We start from the raw sequence: 19,979 nt of genomic DNA, 5'->3' as shown, positions 1-19,979 counted from the left end.
AACAGGGCCTGGGCTGAGGCATGTCCGAGGCTCCATGGCCCACAAGGTTTTGTTGCTTGGAAGCCACAAGTGGCCTTAGGCACCTGCAAGGAAAGAAATGGGGAGCCGGTAAACCTGCACTGAGAAACATTAAAAATCTGGGCTAGCAGAGGACTTTATCTTTTAAACATCTTAACTCCTGAGACCCAGCAATTTATATCCTGGTTAAACACTTGGAAGTTTAGACTCACAGACCTGGGCTTGAATTCTTGTGTTTGCCCTCTGTCCCCTCTTTACTTATGGCTGGTCCTTTGTGTATTTAATTTCAGCATCTGTGAAATGGGTAGAACAAGCCCACCTATGACTGTGAAGCTTCGATGCGTTAAGACAGGAAAAGTGCACCAGGGGACGCTGGGCACAAGTCTCCTCCTCTCTGATTGATGCCCTTGTGTCCTTGAGGACATTACAAGTGCTCTCTGACTCAGTTTCTTCACCTGAAAACATGAAAAAAAAAAAAAACCCTTGTGTCTTTGCTGCAAACATTTTGTTCATTGATTCAGGAAATATTGATTAAAGGCCTACTGTGAACTGGAAACAGTATCTGCATTTCAGGGTAGTATAATAGTTAATATGAGGGAAAAAACAAGAGGAAAGATAGCCCTTAAAATTATAGCTGACTATTATAGCTGGAAGTTATAATAAGTGCTCTGTAGGACATAAACAACAGTGGGAGGGTAAGAAAAAAGGAAGAAGGGTTCTGCTCAGGTCAGGGAATTAAGGGACTCCTCTGAGGACACAGCCAGGCAGAGGGCACTCCGGGTGGAGGAAACTATATAAAGGGACAGCAGTTTCCTCAGCTCCAGCCTCCAGAAGCCAGTGCCCTGCAGCTTCTGGAGTAAACACAAAAGCAGAAGAGGACAGGAGTGGGGCATGGACAGAGGCCGACTTCCCTAGGGTGTTGTGGCCACGGGAAGAATTTGGAGTTTTATTGTGAGTTGAGTGGCAACCCATTGAAGACTTTGTTTTGTTTTACTTTAAACTCTATTTATGTATTTATTCATTTTGAGACAGAGTGTCGCTCTGTCTCCCAGGCTGGAGTGCAGTGTACTATCTCGGCTCACTGCAACCTTCGCCTCCTGGGTTCAAGCAATTCTCCTGCCTCAGCTTCCCGAGTGGCGAGTGGCTGGGACTACAGGCGTGTGCCACCACACCCAACTAATTTTCTTTTTTTCTTTTCTTTTTCTTTTTCTTTTTTTTTTTTTGTTTTAGTAGAGACAGGGTTTCACCATGTTGACCAGGCTGGTCTTGAACTCCTGACCTCAAGTGATCTGCCCGCTTCAGCCTCCCAAAGTGCTGGGATTCCAGGCGTGAGCCACCGTGCCCCATCTACTTTAAGCTTTACAGTGAAGGATAGGAAACATCCAGATAGCTGAACACATCTTAAATGTATGAATTTTCCACAAACTGTACATCCCCTTCCACCCATTGGAGCAGTTTGAGCAAGAGAGGAGTATGGCTTTACTGTGCTTTAAGTTCACTTTGCTTTGGGTGGAAAGCAGGTTGCGGTCAGGAGACAGAGGCAAGGAGAGAAGCTGGGAAGAGTCTTAGGCCAAGTGAGAGGTGCCTGTGGCAGGGTTTCTGTTTGCTGTTTATTGTGAGGTCCAACCCCAAAGCAGCAAGAGTGAGGGGAAGGAGGCGAGGCCCGGGAGCATGTACAGAGAGGGTGTTACAGAGATGGCAGCAGCTGCCCCAGAAAGCGGCACTGCGCGTTGAGTCCTGCAGGACGTCAGCATTGCAGAGAGGCCAGCCTGCGATCAGTGCCCTTGGAATAGTCTATCTAGATAGGGGAGGGGGTGGATAACTGATTTGCCAGCTCTTTTGTGTTTCTGGCTGGTTAAATTCCAGCCTGAGGAGTGTTAAGCCCTCTGTAAGTTCCAGGCTGTGTACCTGGTCCCTCTGTGCAGCTATTGGGAAAGCCAGATCCCATGTCCCATGAGCTTCATGTGAGCCCGGAAGCGGTGAGTGGAGATCTAAACTCCTTGGTCCAGTTGGTCTGCTCAGACCCAAGACCCCTGAGGCCCCTGTCCCAGCAGGAGTGATGGATGCCCTGTGGAAGTGCAGCCTCCTGGGTCAGGGCTGAGGATGCTGGTAGTGTGAGGAGTCGGCAAACCAGCAGAAGTCGTTGGGGTCTCTGCTGAACAGCTGAGGACCTGGGGGTGGGGTGGGGAGATGGCAGCAGGAGCTGAGCAAATCTGGGGAGGTGCAAGAGAGATGACAGGGCAGAGCCAAAGGGGAGGCAGGCAGTGGAGATGGAGGGAAGTTCCCAGAAGGAGTGGTATCTGGAGAAAGAACATACGGATGGAAAACAAACTCCTGGGTGCAGAGCCCCCCTCATGGCACTTAAAGTTTGGGGGCAATAGAGGGAGAGAGGTCCAGTGGTGCGGGGGAAAGTGAGTCGTCTTTTTGTTTTTTGGAGACAGGGTCTTGCTCTGTTGCCCAGGCTGGAGTGTAGTGGTTCCGTCATAGCTCACTGCAGCATTGACCTCCTGGGCCCAGGTAATCCTCCCACCTCAGCCCCCCAAATAGCTGGGACTACAGGCGCACACCACCATGCCATGTTAATGTTTGCATTTTTGGTAGAGATGGGGTTTCACTACATTGCCCAGGCTGGTCTTGAACTTCTGGGCTCAAGCAATTTGCTCACCTTGGCCTCCCAAAGTGCTGGGATTACAAGCATCAGTCACCACACCCAGCAAGTTGTTGTCTTGAACTCATTGTATTGTTGGTGGCTTTGAGGTCACGCATATAGAAAATTCAAATAAAGCTTGAGATCCAGAGAAGCAGAGCAAGATGAGAGGACAAGATGCACAATTCGAGGAGGTGCTGGCTCGCTCAGTCTGGGTGCGACGTCAGGGTGACCACCTGGAGTGAGGTCTCTACACCGTGCCTCTGGACCCTCCCTGGCTTAGCCCAGTCCTGGCTCTGCCGCAGAGGGGATACATGTGTGGACACCTCTTATACAGAACTGAATGAGAAATCGATTAGATCAAGGTAAATAAAAGAAGTGAAAAGAGAGCCAGGGTGAGCCCAGAGGTCTTGTGATGTGTAGAGGTCTGATGGAGGAGTGTGAGCCAGCAGGAGGCTGGCAGAAACCTAGAGAGACAGGGTGGAGAAGAGAGGGGAAGGGAAAGGGGTTTTAAGGTCAGGGGTGGGGTGGGTGAAGGGATTGGCTGGTTAGTTAGGAAATGTGAGCAGATAACTGATCAGACAGCCCAGCACATAGTAATGGTCTGATGAGGAAATGGAGGATGGAAAGACTGAGCGGCTTGTTCTCAGTTGTCCAGGAGGAAATGGAAGGGAGCTGCTTGGAGGAGCTGAACGTGAAAGCCTACAGCCACCGTTGCTTTACTCTCAAGGTGTGGGGATGGGCATGGCAGAGGTAGCAGAGCCCAGGATGCAGCAGCGGCTCACAGCCATGCAGGGATGCAAAGGTGGGAGGCCATACTTGATGCCCACCCCTTAGCATGCCCCTTTGCCTGCAGATCCTCAGAGGTGACCTCAGTCTACAATGGGAGGTGCAGCACCTCAGTGGGTGCCCTGGAAGGAGGAGAGTAAGTGTGTGGGGGTGTGGTGCCACCTCTAGATTGTGTGCTACACCCCCTCACTTGCCCTCTCCAGGTCTCAGCCCTGTGCCCAGCGACAGCTCTGTTTCATGGCTGGTTTTGTCCTTGGGAAGGCCGCACCAGATGCCAGGTGTTCCTCACGGACATCTGGCTGTCATTCCGCACAGCCTCGCCAAAGCTGCCTCAGGGATGCACCAGTGCCCATTCCAGGAGCCCACCTCCATCAGCCTTCCAGGGAGGGCCGTGGGCAGCCAAGTCCAGTTCTGCCCACTGACCTGAGGCCCAGTGAAGGGGTCCTGGCCTTGCCATCTGCCCCGACATGGTGTTCAGGGGGCCTGACAAGGTGGAGGGCTGAGCCCAGCCCCTTGCCCTTTCCTGGGGGCTCCATGCTCCTGTTCCTGTGGCCTGCCTTTGTCACTGGCACTGATTTTGGGGTCACGACTGTGAGTTTAGACACAGACCACATGCCCAGACTGTGTGCTAATGGAGAGAACGTGGCTGGGAGTAGCACAAATAAATCACACCTTATCTTGTTTGCATGTCTTCTCTGAGAAACACAGACTAAAAGAGGCAGGATATGTGGATGAGGAGGCATTCTGGGCTCATTCAGTTAGTCCTTTGTTTTCTGGGGACCGAGAAGGGAGATGGTTTATCCACTGACATGGAGTGACTTAGGGTCAGAGCTGGGACCAGGCCTGGCTTTCTGGGGCCTCATCATACCGTGTTTCTGATCTTCTCTCCTCCGACCTCTCCTAGGGAAGGCCTATCTCCTCTCCAGGGGCTGCATGAAGTATCTCTTCAGCCCTCCTCTGGATTCACGTGATACACTTGCAATGTGCCACTCCTTTGATTTTATGCAGCTGCTTCTACTCACAATCCATGTAGGGAAGCAGGGAGGTGTTTTGCTTTGTTTGGTTTGGTTTTTCCTGCCTGCCAGCCTGCTCAGCAACCCTCTTACCCGGGGTCGAGCACTGAGCGATAAAGACCCTGGGGATCTTCAACTCCTCCTCTCTGAGCCTGTAGAAGCTCAGGGTTTGGAGGGTAATGGACTGACTAGGTTTGGGGAAATATTTTGCTTGGCACCCTCAGGTTCCACGGTCAGAATTTCCAGGGGAAAGCTGGACATGGTGGGCACGTGCCTGTAGTTCCAGCTACTCAGGAAGCTGGGGTCGGGGGGGATCACTTGAGCCCAGGAGTTTGAGGCTGCAGTGAGCTGTGATTGCACCACTGTACTCCAGCCTGGGTGACAAAGCAAGACCCAGCCTCTAAACAAAACAAAACAAAAAAAAAAGAAAAAGAAAAAAAGAAAAAAAATTCCAGTAGGACCGTGCTCTGTGTGACTTGGAAGTCCTCCATATTGAACTTGGTGCTCTGTGCACTTTCCCTCACCCAGTTCCCATTAGAACCCTGAAGAGCAGATACTGAGAGTTTCCTTTGGTTCTAGAATTGAGCAGAGCGAGCTTTGGAGGGTCTGAAAAGGCTGGAGGTGCCACACAAGTAAAGCACAAGGCTTTTTCTCTGTTAAGGAGCAAACAGAACAGAGGCAGCAAGGACGAAGCTTAAAGAGATGTTAGTTCACACTGAACTGATGACGTCACCACCCAGGGCCGTGACCTTGGGTCAAAGGTTTGATCAAAGACAGAGGGCAAAGCCATGTGCTGTCATTCCGGGGCCAGTTTTCCTGTAAAAGCCAATTATAACTGGAGGAGCAGCTCACGAAGCTATACCCCTCAGCAGGCGACCTCTGTGGGTTTGGGTTTATGGGAAGGAGGCACTGGGCAAAGTGCCTGAGGAGGAGGCCCAGTCCTGGCGCGGTCTGGTGGGAGTTGCACCTTGAGGCAGCTCCTCTTTATTGACATCTGACTCCTTATCTGTAAAACAAGGGGGTTGGACCACAAGGTCACTCAGACCTTCTCCTGATGCTGAAGCTGTGTCCGTGTTGTCAGAACATTGAATCCAGAGGGAACCACTGTGCCCAGTTGACCCCTTGCAGCTCAGCTCAGCTTTTGGCCTTTTCTTGGTTGTTCCTCTCCAGCCCCTCCTAAGATTTTTGGGATGAGATGGCAGATTCGAGGAGCAGGAGGGGCCTAGACATGGTGGGCAGAGTCAGGAGCAGCTCCATGCCCCAGGGTCAGCCGATTCCCTCCGAGCCTCAGGTGCCTTGCTGTGAAATAGGGAGACCATAAGTGCCTGGGCATGGATTGGCCTCAGGGGCCAGGTCAGCTGTGAATGTCCAGGCGAAGCTGTGTTTGGCCAGGGCATGGAAGGGTGAGGTCATGTGAGGGGCCACACTGCAGTCCTGCTTGGCACTGACCCATCCTCATGTCCATCTTCTGAAGCTTCTCCCCAGATCTAGGGTCTGTGGGGGCAGAGCTGTGGTGAGGGTGGGCTCTGAGTGTGAGCACTGGCAGTGGACCTGGGCCCAATGTCTCCAGGGCAGGAGGTACACAGGACAGGAGTGGGGAGGCGGCAAGCTGGAGGTGGGCATGGGGTCAGCAGATAGAGGTAGGGGCAGGTGTGGGCAGAGGCAGGAGTGCAGGCAGATCCAGCCTGGAGGAGAGGAGAGGAAGTGGGGATGCGGACAGCAAGGCCAGGAGGAGACAGGCAGGGAGAATCAGAGGGGCAAAGAAAGAGGGGCAGGCACAGGGTGGGGGAGAGTGGGATGGGGGCATGCAGGAAAGGTGGACACCCAGCTGTCCCAGGCATACCAAAAGGGCAGGGGAGCAGCTGGAGAGGTCTCTGGGAGCCCAGGGCAGGCTTGTCCATGCCTGCCAGGCTGGGGCCCTCTTCCTTGTCAGGAATGTGTCACTGGCAGTATGCCCTAGAAGGCGCTGGCAGGAAGGGACCCACTGGGCCATCCTGGGAGTGTGTCCCACAGGCCGCCCACACAAAAGCTCCTCTCTCTCTCTGTCTCTCTCACTGCCTCTGTCTCTCTCTCTGTCCCTCTCTCTTGCTGTCTGTCCTCTGTCCTTCTCTCTTGCTGTCTGTCCTCTGTCTCTCTCTCTTGCTGTCTCTCTGTCTCTGTCTCTCTTTCTCTTGCTTTCTCTGCTTCTCTCTCTCTCTGTCTCCCTCTCTGTCCATCTCTCTTGCTGTCTGTCCTCTGTCCCTCTCTCTTGCTGTCTGTCCTCTGTCTCTCTCTGTTGCTGTCTGTCCTCTGTCCCTCTCTCTTGCTGTCTGTCCTCTGTCTCTCTCTGTTGCTGTCTGTCCTCTGTCCCTCTCTCTTGCTGTCTGTCCTCTGTCTCTCTCTGTTGCTGTCTCTCTGTCTCTGTCTCTTTCTCTTGCTTTCTCTGCTTCTCTCTCTCTCTGTCTCCCTCTCTGTCCATCTCTCTTGCTGTCTGTCCTCTGTCTCTCTCTCTTGCTGTCTCTCTCTCTCTGTCCCTCTCTTGCTGTCTGTCCTCTGTCCCTCTCTGTTGCTGTCTGTCCTCTGTCTCTCTCTCTCGCTGTCTCTCTGTCTCTGTCTCTCTGTCTTGCTTTCTCTGCTTCTCTCTCTCTCTGTCTCTCTCACTATCTCTCTGTCTCTCTCTTTCTCTTTCTCTTGCTGTCGCTGCTTCTCTCTCTCTCTCTGTTCCTCCAAGGCCAGCATCCCCACTGTAGAAATGCCCAAATGCATTCACACACAAATGCACACAGGGGCACATGTACCTAATGGTTTCACACAGTGAACAGTGCAGCCCTGCACACACATGCAGAGACACGCAGTCTGTCGGGAGTGCTCACACAAGTGCAGCAATGCGGCCATGCCTTGACTGCTCTAGGGGAGCCTCGGGGTGAGAGGCACAGCTGGCGGGTGCAGAATTGCCATGCCCTCCTCATTCCTTTGCCATTTGTAGTAACTTCTGGAGCTGCTAATGAGCAGGCCCCCCTCTGAAGCTCTAGGCAGGGCCCCCTTTTCTGCAAGTCCCCCACCCAGCCCCACTGTCCAGCTCTGAGCTCCTTCCATCCTGCCCCTGCTTTGTTTAAAGTCTCCCTCTAAGAAGAATCAAAGTCAGCCTGAGCTGTGCATGGCTCCAAAGGCCTCCTCTTCCATGGGAGGGAGGGCCAGGGCAGACTGAAGGACCCACTGTCCCACACCGTTGACAGTGGGTGGCTTGGGAACAGATCAGAAGCTACGTCGGTGGGGACAGGTGAAGTTGCTGAAGCAGCTCTGCCTGGGGTCGGGGCGGAGGCTCCTCCAGAAAAGGAATTGGTGTTGCTCATGGAGCCCTAATCTAATGAGTAAAGCTGGGCTGATTCATAAAATCCTTTCCAGGCACAATCCTTGCTCAGAGAACTCAAGGGCATGGCCTGCTCAGAAGGTGGGAGCTCTTTGTTCCTGGGGGGATTCAAAAAGAGCCACTGCACAGGGGTTGTGGGTAGAAGGAAGGATTGCTTTGGACAGGGAGTTTCCCGGCTGGCTTTGAAAGCTGTGGTGCTCCTGCTCCGATGCACAAGAGGCCCCACTGCACTCAAATGGGGAGGAGATGTTCAAATGAGGAGCCGAGCCTGCTCTGCCCCAGCCCAGCAGGCAGCAGTGAGGAGCATGCAGGGCCCCTGGAGCCACACTGCTGCCACTTGGGATCAAATGCTGGCTCTGTCGCCTACCCGTCTTGTGACTTTGGATAAGGGGCTTTACCTCTCTGTGCCTTATTTCCCTCATTTATTCCAATCAAACAATAACCATGAGAATTGCCACTTTATGTGGTTGTTAGAAGGATTCAGTTAATTGATATGTATGCAAAGTGAATTGAAAGATGGTTGTCACATAATAAACACCATGTAGGCATCAGCTTCTGTGTGCCAGGCACTGTACTGGACGTTTTTTATTTTCTTTTATCCCATCCTTATCAAAATTCTTAGAGGTAGTTCATTATTTTATAATTGAGGAAGCTGAGACTCAGAAGGATGCTGGAGGCCATGCAAGGTCACACAGCAAGTGGATAGGAGAGCCAGTCTCTTGACTGCTGGCTATCTGAGTAGACCCATCCTCCCCTCCCACCATCAACATCACCTCCTCCATCATCACCACTGCCATCACCATCAGCATCACCATCACCACCACCATCACCACCATTGCAACCACTGTCGCCATCACCACCACCTCCTCCATCATCACCACTGCTATCACCATCATCATCACCATCACCACCATCACAATCACCACCACCTCTATCAAGCCGTCTCTATGAGAAGTCAAAGACATTAGAATCTGATGGGGTCTCGGAGGCCAAGTCTGGGGCAGAAGGCCTCTTATTGTAACTGGAATAGAAATAGGCAAGTGTGAGAGCCAGAGGGATTGCTGTCCCTCTCGGGGCTCCAAAGGTAACATTTCTCATTGGTGATCATCAGTCACAGCAGTGAGCAGAGACCCAAACAGTGTGCTGAGCAGGCCAAAGGGGAGTGTAATGGGAAGGGCTCCATCACCTTAGTCAGACCTGGCCTTGAGCCCTGCCTCTGCTACCTCCCTGGAGACCAACCACGAGCAGGTCACTTGCCCTCTTTGAGCCTTAGTGTGTTTGTGTCACTGGGAATGTTAAAATCCTTCAGGAAGGCTGTTGAGAGAATTAAATGGAATCCACTGAAATTCTGGGCTTCAGGAGGGCAGAGGCTCTTGTCCTCTTGTCCTTTCTGTTCCCTGTGGCCTCCCTAGGATCCAGGTGTAGTGGTCATGTCCCAGCAGATGGTGGACACCCGGGATGTGTTCATGCCCTCACTCCTCTGCTCTTTAGTGAGGCCATCAGCCTAATGATCATAACCTCCCAACAGAACACGAGTATTCCACAGTCACGATGGCACATTCCTTCTGTCCCGGCACACACTGTCCTGTGGCCAGACACCCTTTTGCACCATCATCCCTGCCCCTCATCTGCCATGTGACAGTCACAGCCACCATCTCTACCAAGCTACCACATCCTGCTCATTTAAGGGGTTCTTAAGGGTCTCCACACCCTTGCTCAACAGATGGATCATTCTACCTCACACTGGTCTTGTGGTTTACCCTCTCCCTAGGCCATCTCCGCAGGGCACACTGTTGTGCAAAGATGGGAGACTGGGTGTCAGACAAATTTGGGCTAGAATTCTGGGTGTTAATGAGTTCTGTTACTTTGGAGCAGTCTCTTACTCTTGTAAGTGTTCGTCTTCCCTTCTGAGAAAATCAGAAGGGCTGTTGGAGGTTATGGTGTGTGAATGTGCTTGACGAATCTAGGGATTCGGTAACTGACATGTCTTTCCTTTTTCTTTTCCTTCTTACACTACCACCGCCTTAATCCCAAGTGTTTGGAGGTACTTTTCAACACTGTTGAGCTCCTTGGAATAATGAGCTTGTTGGTTTTGAGGTGAATCAGGTAACAATCAGTCCACATGCTCTCTGATGGCACCCCAACTTTGAATTAGAGTAATTAGCATCTTGCTCATTTTCTTGGTGAAAATAATTTTTAAATCATTAAAGAGGGAGTCTCTTTTTAGAAGTGTTTAAAAAGAGAGAGACCTGTTGTGGAAGCATTGGGAGTATGTGTGTTTTCCTGAAACTTCCCAAGACAGCTCCCTCAGGAGTCATTATTAGAGGATAGTATTAGAGGTTCAGACCATCTCTGAAACGAGGAATTAGGGGAAGAAGAGTATGGGTTTGACATAGTTGCTGTCCCTGTTGTCTCCATTTGCTGCCCAGCCGTTCTCCCTGAACCTGCTCCAACGGGGCCCTCACTCCATCATTCAGGGCACCAATCACCTGTAGGATGCCAAACCTCACCATAAATGCTGCCCCTTCTTTTTTGAGACCAGGTCTTGCTCTGTCACCCAGGCTGGAGTGCAGTGGTGTGATCTCTGCTCACTGTAGCCTCTCTCTTCTGGGTTCAAGTGATTCTCTGCCTCAGGCTCCCGGGTAGTTGGGACTACAGGCACACATCACCACGTGCTGCTAATTTTTGTATTTGTGTGTGTATATATATATATATATATTTTTTTTAGTAGAGATGGGGTTTCACCATGTTGGCCAGGCTGATCTCAAACTCCTGGCCTCAAGTGATCCACCCACCTTGGCCTCCCAAAGTGCTGGGATGTAGGCCTGAGCCACTGGGCACAGCCCGTTTCCCTTCTCATTTGACATTTAAGAATTGGTGCCTTGGACTGCTCCCTGCTGCGTGAAACACTCCCTCCACATACCCTGCGGACCTCCCTCTCCCTGGTTCTCCTCCCACCTCACTGGCCGCCCCTTCTCAGTCTCCTTTGCCAGCCACTCCTCATCCCCCGCATTTCAGAATTGGAGGCTGTGAGGGCCTAATTTGCAGACCTCTTTCCTCTCTCTCATGTATCACTGAATGATCTCACTCACTCCCGATGCTTTAAACACTATCCCTGCTCCAGCAACTTCCAAATGGAAAGCCCCAACTGGGCCCCAAGCCTTGAAATCTGAAAGCTGAGCTTACAGATCCAGATGCTTGCTGAGCACCCATAGGACATCTCACATGGAAAATGTCCACCACCGGATTCATGTTCTGTGGCTCCAGCATTCCAGCTGCACAGGGCAGAGCATTCACTTTCTAGACACTCCACATCTAATCTACCTTCAGAGCCTGCCCAGTCTTTCAGGATAGATCCAGGGACTGGCTACCTCTCCTCTCCTCTACCCCCACCACAAGGAACAAGCCACCATCATCCCTTCCCTCCAACCACCGTGGTGGCCTCCTGGCTGGTCTTTGCCTCCACCCTTTCCCTGTCAAAGCCGGGCCCTCCCCCTGCTGCAGGGTGACACATCTTAGCAGGGTCCATCAGCCCCAACCCGGGCCCCTTCTACCTCATCTCACCATTGCTCTTCCCTTTGCTGACCGTCCCAGCCATGTGTCCCCACTCTTCCTCACCTCCAGGTCCTTTCCCAGACCTCCCATGCATCACTCCCCCAATTCGTGCCTTCATGTAGTTGCCTCCAATCCCCACTTCCCCGAGTAGAGACACCCAACACCTCCAACCACCTGCTATGCCGTCCTCTCTTCCATCCCTGCCTTAGAGCTTCCCCACTACTGCCCCCACCTGCTATCATCACACACATTTTGGAGACCCCAGTGCCTTATTTGATCAATTTCCATCTTTTCCACTGGATGGCAGATCCCTGAGGACAGAGAGCTTGTCGCTTTGCCATTATTTTATGCCCAGGATCAGGTCAGTGCCAGGTGCATACTGGGTGTTCATTAAACGTGGGATGAAGGAAGGTTTGGTCTCAGAAGGTCTGCTGGCTGTCACACAAAAAGGCTGCAAGGTCTCTGCTGCCCCTGAGCTCCCCTTGCGCCTCCATCTCCTCCCCATCCTCTCCTATAGAAAGCTCCACACAGTCTCTGGTGACACCTACTGGTGCTTGGTTCTTGAGCCATTCCCTGGGAGGGAAAGGAGGTCTGAGGAACCCTTGGGCCATTTGAAGTCATGGATGATGGCTGGCACTCAAAGTCCTTGTTAGACAGGTAGCACTCATACGCAGTAACGACGATGAGCAGCGCCTGCTGCTACCTGGCAGAGTGAGCTCTCCACTGCTCTGAATTCCAAACTCGGCCTTGGGCCACAAGGCTCTCCATGGCATGCATGGCATTTTCCCATTCCTCTCCTGTCCCTCTCCTCCTGCCACTCTAGCTGTGGGGCTTGGACCCTTCTCACCCCCATGATAAGCGAAACCCCTCCAGGCTTAGGCTTTGCCCTGCTCTTCCCATGGGTGGACTGGTCTCCTTCTTAGCTCTCAGCTCAGATGTCACTCAGCTTAGAGCTCTTCCCAGACCAGCTTATCCAGCATCTGTCCAGTGTCCCCGCTCCCAAAGCCCCATCACGTTGCAGGCATATTTCCTCCATGGCACAGCCTGCACACCATGGCCAGCTTGCCTCTCTGTGTTGGCTTCTGTGCTGTTCTGTGTTGCTCTCTGCCTCCTCCACTAGCATGGGAGCAACAAGAGGGCGGGAGCCACTCGCCTGTGTGTTCATGTGTTTGCACTTGTTCCTTGCACTGAGACATGTGCCAGGCACTTGGCAAATAGGTGTTGGGTAAATGAAAGGATAAATAAATGAGCACTTACTAGATGCCAGGTTTCATGCTGAGAACTTCCCATCCACTGTCCATCCTATTTAACCTTTAGGACAACTGTGGATGGAAAGGGGAGGGACTTTTGCCTCTGTTTTTGAGTTTGGAAACAGACACACAGGGGGCAACTGACATGAAAGAGGTGAGGTCTGTCTGACCCCAGAGCTTCCTCCCATCAGCCTTGGAGCTCGAGGTTCTTTCCCCTGGTCTTGTCCTTTTTTGGCTTCTCTGTATGCTGGTGCACAGCTCACACTTGCCTGGGAAAGGACAGATGGCCCTGGCAGGCCCTTGCCTTGTTACTGTTTCTTGTGCCTCATCAGTCTCCAAACAAAGACAACTGCATCCCCAGCTCCCATCAGGAAGGGCCCAGCTGTGCCAGAGCCCCACCCCTCATTCTTCGTGCTGCATCTTTCTGAGATAGGGGCAAGGAAGGGAAGGTGGGAGGTGGCCCTGATCTCCTGGGCCAGTGTTCACAGCTGTCAGCAGGTCCAGGGGGATTTTCCTTTCTGGCGATATTTTGTCTACTGCATATGTCACACAGACTTCCTGCGAAACACTTGCATAAACATTTTCACAAAACACCTGGCACCCTGACCATGCCCTCTCTCCTGCCTAAAGGATCTGGGAGATGTGGACTGAACAGCCAGAGGATCTGGGCCTTCTGGGGAGGCAGCTGGTGCTGATACACTCTGGCCTAGAGGAGAAATGCAAGCCAGGAATCTCCAGAAAGTTCTGGAAGAGGTCATGGAGGTGGAACTGGGCATAAGAACCCAATGTCTGGACCCTGGGTTGTCTTCATCTTCTCACAGGGTGCACACCATGGCCCTGAGATGTGGTTAATAACAATTTCCTCCCCATTTCAATTACTGGGAAAGTTACTTGTTCACCTGCAAAATATGGATAATGGTATCTGCCCTGCAAACCATGAGGAGGATTAAATGAGAGCCTGTGTGTAATGCTGACATTACACACCAAGGTGGTTTCCAGTGCAGAGATTGTGGACAGTGGTTAAGAGCTCAGATGCCTACATCTGACTCCCTGGGCTCAGTTCTGTGCCACTTATCAGCTGTGTGATGTTGGGTAAATGACTTAACCTCTCTGAGCCTTGGCTTCCCCGTTGCATAAGCCAATGAATCCTATAGGTACAGGGTGAGGAAGACCCTTCTACAAGTCAAGACTGTTAAAAGGCAAAATGGGCTGCTGTAGAAAGTAGCAAACTGGCCATCTGCTGGTCCAGGCTTTGGAGACACACAGATCTGAATCCGTATTGGCTGAGTGACCTGAGGCAGTTGACCTGGCCCTTGGAGAGGCTACATCATGCAGTGGCCAAGAACTGGATGCTGAAGCCATCATGCTGACGTTGCCACCTGCAAGCTGTGTGGCCTTGGGCAGTTGACTAACTTCTTTATGCCTTTCTTTCTACAGAAAGAAGTTAGTCCCCTTTTCTTTCTTTCTGTAAATAATAGCACCTACCTCGTAAAGCCGTGGTAAGGATTCAATTAAATGTGTTAATGTATTCAACATGCTTGGAACAGTGTCTGGTGCACAGCAAGCCACCTACATGTGTCTGCTGCTTATGGAGATAACTGCATCCTTCCAGCAGAGCAGCCAAGAGGCTCAGAAACAATCCACATGGCATTCCCAGTGCAGGACCTAGCCATGCAGGCACTCAGTCCTTGGGAGCCATGACAGTGTAATCCTTATTAACATGATCCTTGGGCCCTTGTGCCTGGCATGTGTCTGTTGCCTATCTGAAATGGAGATGTGTGGAAAATTCCTTGGCTGGCCTCGGAGCAGCGGAGGAACTGGACCTTGTGTCTGCTGGGCATCTGCTTCAGCTCTTCCCTCCTCCGCCTCTTCCCCTTCCCACTTGGATGTCATACATCTTGTCTGTGGTTAGCTGCACTCAGCAGCGGCTGCTGCGAGGTGATGGATGAGCCATGATTGCTTCCTGTCTGGTATCCGGCAGGGCTGCCCTGGCATCCTTCCCTTGTTTCTACTGCTCCTGCTGATCTAACATGGGGCCACCGTATCTCTTCCTAGATGCTAGATTTAGGTAGGCATTTATTCAAATACAGAGACATTTCTCCTGTCTGATGAGTTTCTCATCTTGGACTCAGTTTTTATATCTGTGTAATGGGAACAAAATCTACCTTGTAGGATGGTTGTTGTGAGTTGAATCCAAAGCCAGATGATTGACACACACACTGGGTACTCAATAATTGCATGTACCCTACGTTCCCAACTGGAAATACTCCTGGCCAAGAGCCAGGGGATGACAAGGCTGTGTGTTCTGCAGACAGAACCATGGTTGCGTCAACATAGAGCACGAGGACATCAGACGCCATATTGTGCAAGCCCTTTTCCTCCCCTAATGGACAAACAGGTGCCCCCCTTTTGCCATTTGGTAAACTGAGGCCAAAAAATGGACGTGTTTTTCCAGGAAGACTACAGTAAATTCGTGGTGTTTTCCCTTAGAGCAGCAGCTCTGATCAATCAATAGGCTTCCGGTGAGAAGGAACCCATGCTGTGTGAAGAGATACCTTTTTTCTCTTCAGAAGCCTAGAATGTTCCACTTACCTAGAGAGTGAAGGAAAATGATTGTCAGTGAGTAGACAATAAATGGACTTTAAGGAAGCAGTGTCTTTGTCATTAGACATTTTCGTTTTTGTGTTCTCATGTTTTCAAAAAGGAAAATCAACCAGTGAACCAGCCAAGAACAAATTAAATCCACATTTTTAACTCCTATGAATTTATCCTTGCCCTTAATTTAGAACTACTTCTTATGCTGCTCCTGAAGGACTACCTGAGAATTCCATATTTATTGGGATAGAGAAGGTAACTCAGCCTGTATTTCCTTTACCAACGAAATAATGCACCAGTTCTCACCACCCTCATTACTTGTCCTTAGACATCCAGAAAGAGAATCTGACCTTCCAGCTGGTTACACTGGCATATCAGTGAGGCCCATAGGAAGGAAATGCATGCAAATTTGGAATGCACTCAGCTGCAAGTGAAGGAAACCCATATATGGCGGCTTAAACAAATAGAAGTTTTGTTTTTGTTTTAATCTTATGCCTCCCACCTAGGATTGGAATTGCTTGTTTGATATTTCCTCCATTCTCCTTGACAGTCCCCCAAACATTATGTTTCATATGCAAAGGAAGAAGAAGGGAAAGTAAACTCACCACCCCATCCACTTATGTATTCCCTTACATCAAGGAAACCAAAAGCTTTTTAAGCAATCCTTTCCTTTATCCACAGCAAACTTTGGTTATTTGTTTCCTTGGCCAGCCCTGAACCACACATCCATCCCTAGCTGCAAATGAGCCTGGAAAGGTGAGGAATAGAATAGTCATAAGTGACTTAGACCAGGCAGCTACAGTGTTTCTCCATGGGCTGAAAACTCTGTCTTTCTGAACTAAGGTGGCATTATTTAGCAACAAAGAAGTGGGAAATGGATATGGGGCTGATAACAAATGATGCCTGCTACACCTCCAGGGCAGGAGCTCAAGGGCCCATGAAATACTCTCAGTGGCTCATCAAAATCATAACGAACCCCATGCCTGGGAGGCTCCCCATTCCACCAGTCAGTGTTTACTTCTCAGCTCAGTTGTCAGAAGTCATTTCTGCTCAACAACTGAAAGCCTGTTATGGGTTTGGAGCTAGAAAGACAGTGGCCATACAGAGGTGAGCTGAGGTCCAAACAGGTCTGAAGACTCCCATTCCCTGGGGAGACAGACATGCCCATTAGTGACTTCAGTATGGTGCCCTCAGCTCTTGGACACTGGGACCTGACGAAGGGCTCCCTACCCAGGCTGTGGTAAATGGAAACAAGCCCCTGCGGTTGTTGAAGGCTGAGCGGTCTCTAAGATCCAGGAGGAGGAGCCTTGAGAAGCATGGAGACAAAATGACTCCCAGTAGCACTGATCCTTTCTTTCACTCTTATGTTTGGAGTCTGTTCCTGTTAGTCAGCCCTGCAATGCCCTGAAGGCAGGGACTAGGATGTCTCTCTCATCCACTTCTGTGACCCTAGAGCTAGCTCAATGCTTGGAACATATCTGGAGCTCAGTAAAGAATTGAGTTTGAATAGATGAGTGAATACAGAAATAAACAGATCATTCTCCAAGATATGGGGATATCTTGGCCAAAAGGAAAGGCAGAATGGCTTCCAATTATAGGCTAAGAGGAGCCATGGATGCTAACCCTACCTCCTTGCCAAGCAGGTGAACCCCGAGGACCCCACCATCCCCAGGAAGGCTGGCTGGAGGGCTATTTTGGAAGCCATTTGTTCTGACTTAGCCAACTCAACTATAAACTGCCCCTCGAGCCTGGTGAATGTGTGAGGCTTAGTGATGGCCCCAGAGGGAATTTGCAGGTTGTTTTGAGAAAGATTTCTTAAAGCAATTTGAGCAAGTTCTACTATCTTTGAGTAGAATCTCCATCATTTCTGTGTTCTTGGTCCTCCCCTTGGGAAATTTGCAGAGATGTGACTCAATGGAGCAGCCTACTCTGAGCTCCAGCCGCCAGCCTCCAGAGATTTGCTCATCATCAAAGATAGATAGAACCTTCTGAGTCAACTCGTCTTAAATTTTAAACTCATTAAAATGACAAGCAATTCCCAGCCTGTCTCTCTGGCAGGCTGCCAAACTTAAAGCAATTGATCGTCACCCCACAGCTGCTGCTGTCCTGGGTAGAGCTGTCTAAATATTGTGCTATGCCTGTACCCATTCCTGTATGTAGTGCTAGACAGACAGCTTGGTGCTGTTTCCAAAATAACCCCTTCCATGGTGCTTGTCAGACCTGGTGGTGCCTTTGAGGATAAACATTAAAAATACCTCCTTCCAAATCAGGAAAGATCTCATTTGTTCCCTGCACTGAGACACTTATACCCTCAAATATGAGAAGAGGCCATTGTATATGGAACTAATGGGGTGGTGGAGCTGCCTAATAATGTGTGATTATAATAATAATGTGTGATAACCAAATTGCTTCACGGGCAGGGCTGGGTCTTCAGGGAGGTAAGGGAGGTGCTTTGGGTGCTAAATTTATGAGAATACAGAACCTCCTTACAGACTTTCAGTGCTGTTGTGGGCATAATCTTGCCCAATCCTCAAAGCAGCCCTGTGACAAATGTGTGCATTTTAATATCTCCCATGCCACAGGTGCCCACGCTAAGACACACAGATTAGGAGACTTCTCTAAGCCACAGAGGGTAGGCGGGAGTGTAGTCAGAAAGGACTCAGCACATTAAAATTCAAAGTTAATGCTCTTTCTGAAATTGTTAGAGGGACTGAAAAAGTTCATTTTTCTTCCAACTTTTTATTTTTTATTTATTTATTTATTTTTGAGGTGGAGTCTCATTCTGTCACCCAGGCTGTCATGCAGCGGCGTGATCTCAGCTCATTGCAGCCTCCACCTCCCAGGTTCAAGCGATTCTCCTGCCTCAGCCTCCTGAGTAGCTGGGGTTACCAGTGTGTGCCACCATGCCCGGCTCATTTTTGTATTATTAGTAGAGCCGGGGTTTCACCATGTTGGCCAGGCTGGTCTCAGACTCCTGACCTCAGGTGATCCCCCTGTCTTGGCCTCCCAAAGTACAGGCATGAGCCACCACACCCGGCCTTCTTCCAACTTTTTAAAAGTGAGGATTCATGAAGACTTTAACGTATTTATGTAATATTGTATAATAATTTTTTATTGTATGACTTACTCAATTGCTTTTGTATAACTGAGTTTTACTTATTTGGAATTTACCTGTTTATGTAATTGTACCTGAAGCTCCATCAGATGACTTATGGAACATCTTTCTGGTCTGTCCCTGCACACAATTTCCATTTCATTGACATCCTACAGACTTGGAGGTTTCATGTATATGTGCATGCTTTCCTTTTTTTTTTTTTTTTTTGAGATGGAGTCTCGCCCTGTCACCCTGGCTGGAGTGCAGCCATGTGATCTCGGCTCACTGCAAGCTCTGCCTCCCGGGTTCACACCATTCTCCTGCCTCAGCCTCCCAAGTAGCTGGGACTACAGGTGCCTGCCACCACGCCTGGCTAAATTTTTGTATTTTTAGTAGAGACGGGGTTTCACCATGTTAGCCAGGATGGTCTCGATCTCCTGACCTTGTGATCTGCCTGCCTCGGCCTCCCAAAGAGCTGGGATTACAGGCGTGAACCACCGCGCCCAGACATGTGCATGCTTTCCTAAATGAGGTTCCCTCTGCCTGTATCACCTTGTGGTCTTTTGTCTGTCGGGCTAAATCTCACAGTTCTTTCAAAAAGAATCTTTCCAGGAAAGCTTCTCTGTCCTCCTGCGTTAGATTAGGTATTGTATCTGTGTCCTGAACCCCCCAGCAGCAGGCACATGTATCTACAACTTATTCCGCTATGTTGATAATATTGATGTCCGTGTCTGGCTCCCTCGGACAAGGCTGTGAATTCATCATAGACAGGGACAAAGCCTTGTTCATATTTCACCCCAGTACAGAACACAGTATTTGCAGAGTTGATGCTTAACAAATACACGGGAAAATGAAAACATGAGTGAGTGCAGAGATGCCAGCTGCCTCTGCATCTTCTCCAGGCATTGAACACCTCACATGCTGCAAGACAGGGTGGGGTCTCGTGTGCTGTCATATTTCACAGGGTGATGATGGGTCACATTTTCTCATCAGTCTCTGTTTCCTCTTGCTTTCCTCAGATGTGCTCTGTCCTAGTGTTCGTGTAGAAGGAGATCGCTTTAAGCACACCAATGGAGGAACCAAGGAAATCACAGGTAAGGGAAAAACAGCAACCACGTGTGCTTGCTTTGGTGTATGATTTGCTGAGCCTGAGCATGACCCTAGTCAATTCAGGGGTGGCCTCACTGACCCTGTTCTTGTTCCCGTATTTCACCAGAGTCCTGATAAAATGGTTTGAATCGTGCAGGTGGCAGCTCTCATCAAAGAACCATCCAACAGGAAAGAACATACATTCACATTTTCCATTTGGCAGGCTGTGGATATTCTATAGGAGTCACTCAATAATGCATGAGAATGAATGAGTTTGTAAAGAAGCTGGTGAATGAGTAAGCAAATGATTGGCAAAGTGAGCAAACGACTGAATAAATAAATGTGTTTTGGAGTGAAAGCGAGAGTGAATCAGAGTTATAAATATATGAGTGAATCAATGGGTGAGAGAACAAAGAGACACGTGACTGCAGACCCAGCAGCAGAAAGAAATACCGCAGAGTCTCACCAAAGGCTGTCAGACATATGACAGAATAGAAAGCTGCGAGGGTGCAGGGTGTGGCCGAGGTGGCTCCCCACCATCCCAATTAACTGAACATGGATCCAGTCCTCCCTGTGGCCA

General features: G+C 50.2%; 1 protein-coding gene across 4 annotated transcripts in view; it reads left to right on the top strand.

Moving 5' to 3' along the window:
* The window catches only part of COL22A1 (collagen type XXII alpha 1 chain), a 337,498-nt gene that overhangs the window by 50,347 nt on the left and 267,172 nt on the right, over positions 1-19,979 (top strand). For all 4 annotated transcript variants that reach the window (XM_063726825.1, XM_054518874.2, XM_054518873.2 and 1 more), the window contains one exon: positions 19,330-19,404. Coding sequence is in view for 3 of the 4 variants with exons in the window: in XM_054518874.2 (XP_054374849.2) it covers positions 19,330-19,404 (75 nt within the window). In the remaining variant the exon portion in view is untranslated. The remainder of the gene's footprint in view (positions 1-19,329; positions 19,405-19,979) is intronic.

The sequence above is a fragment of the Pongo abelii genome, chromosome 7 (assembly GCF_028885655.2).
Source record: "Pongo abelii isolate AG06213 chromosome 7, NHGRI_mPonAbe1-v2.0_pri, whole genome shotgun sequence".
Classification (NCBI taxonomy): Eukaryota; Metazoa; Chordata; class Mammalia; order Primates; family Hominidae; genus Pongo; species Pongo abelii.
The sequence above is the reverse complement of the archived record's forward strand: the minus strand, read 5'-3'. Positions and strand labels throughout refer to the sequence as shown.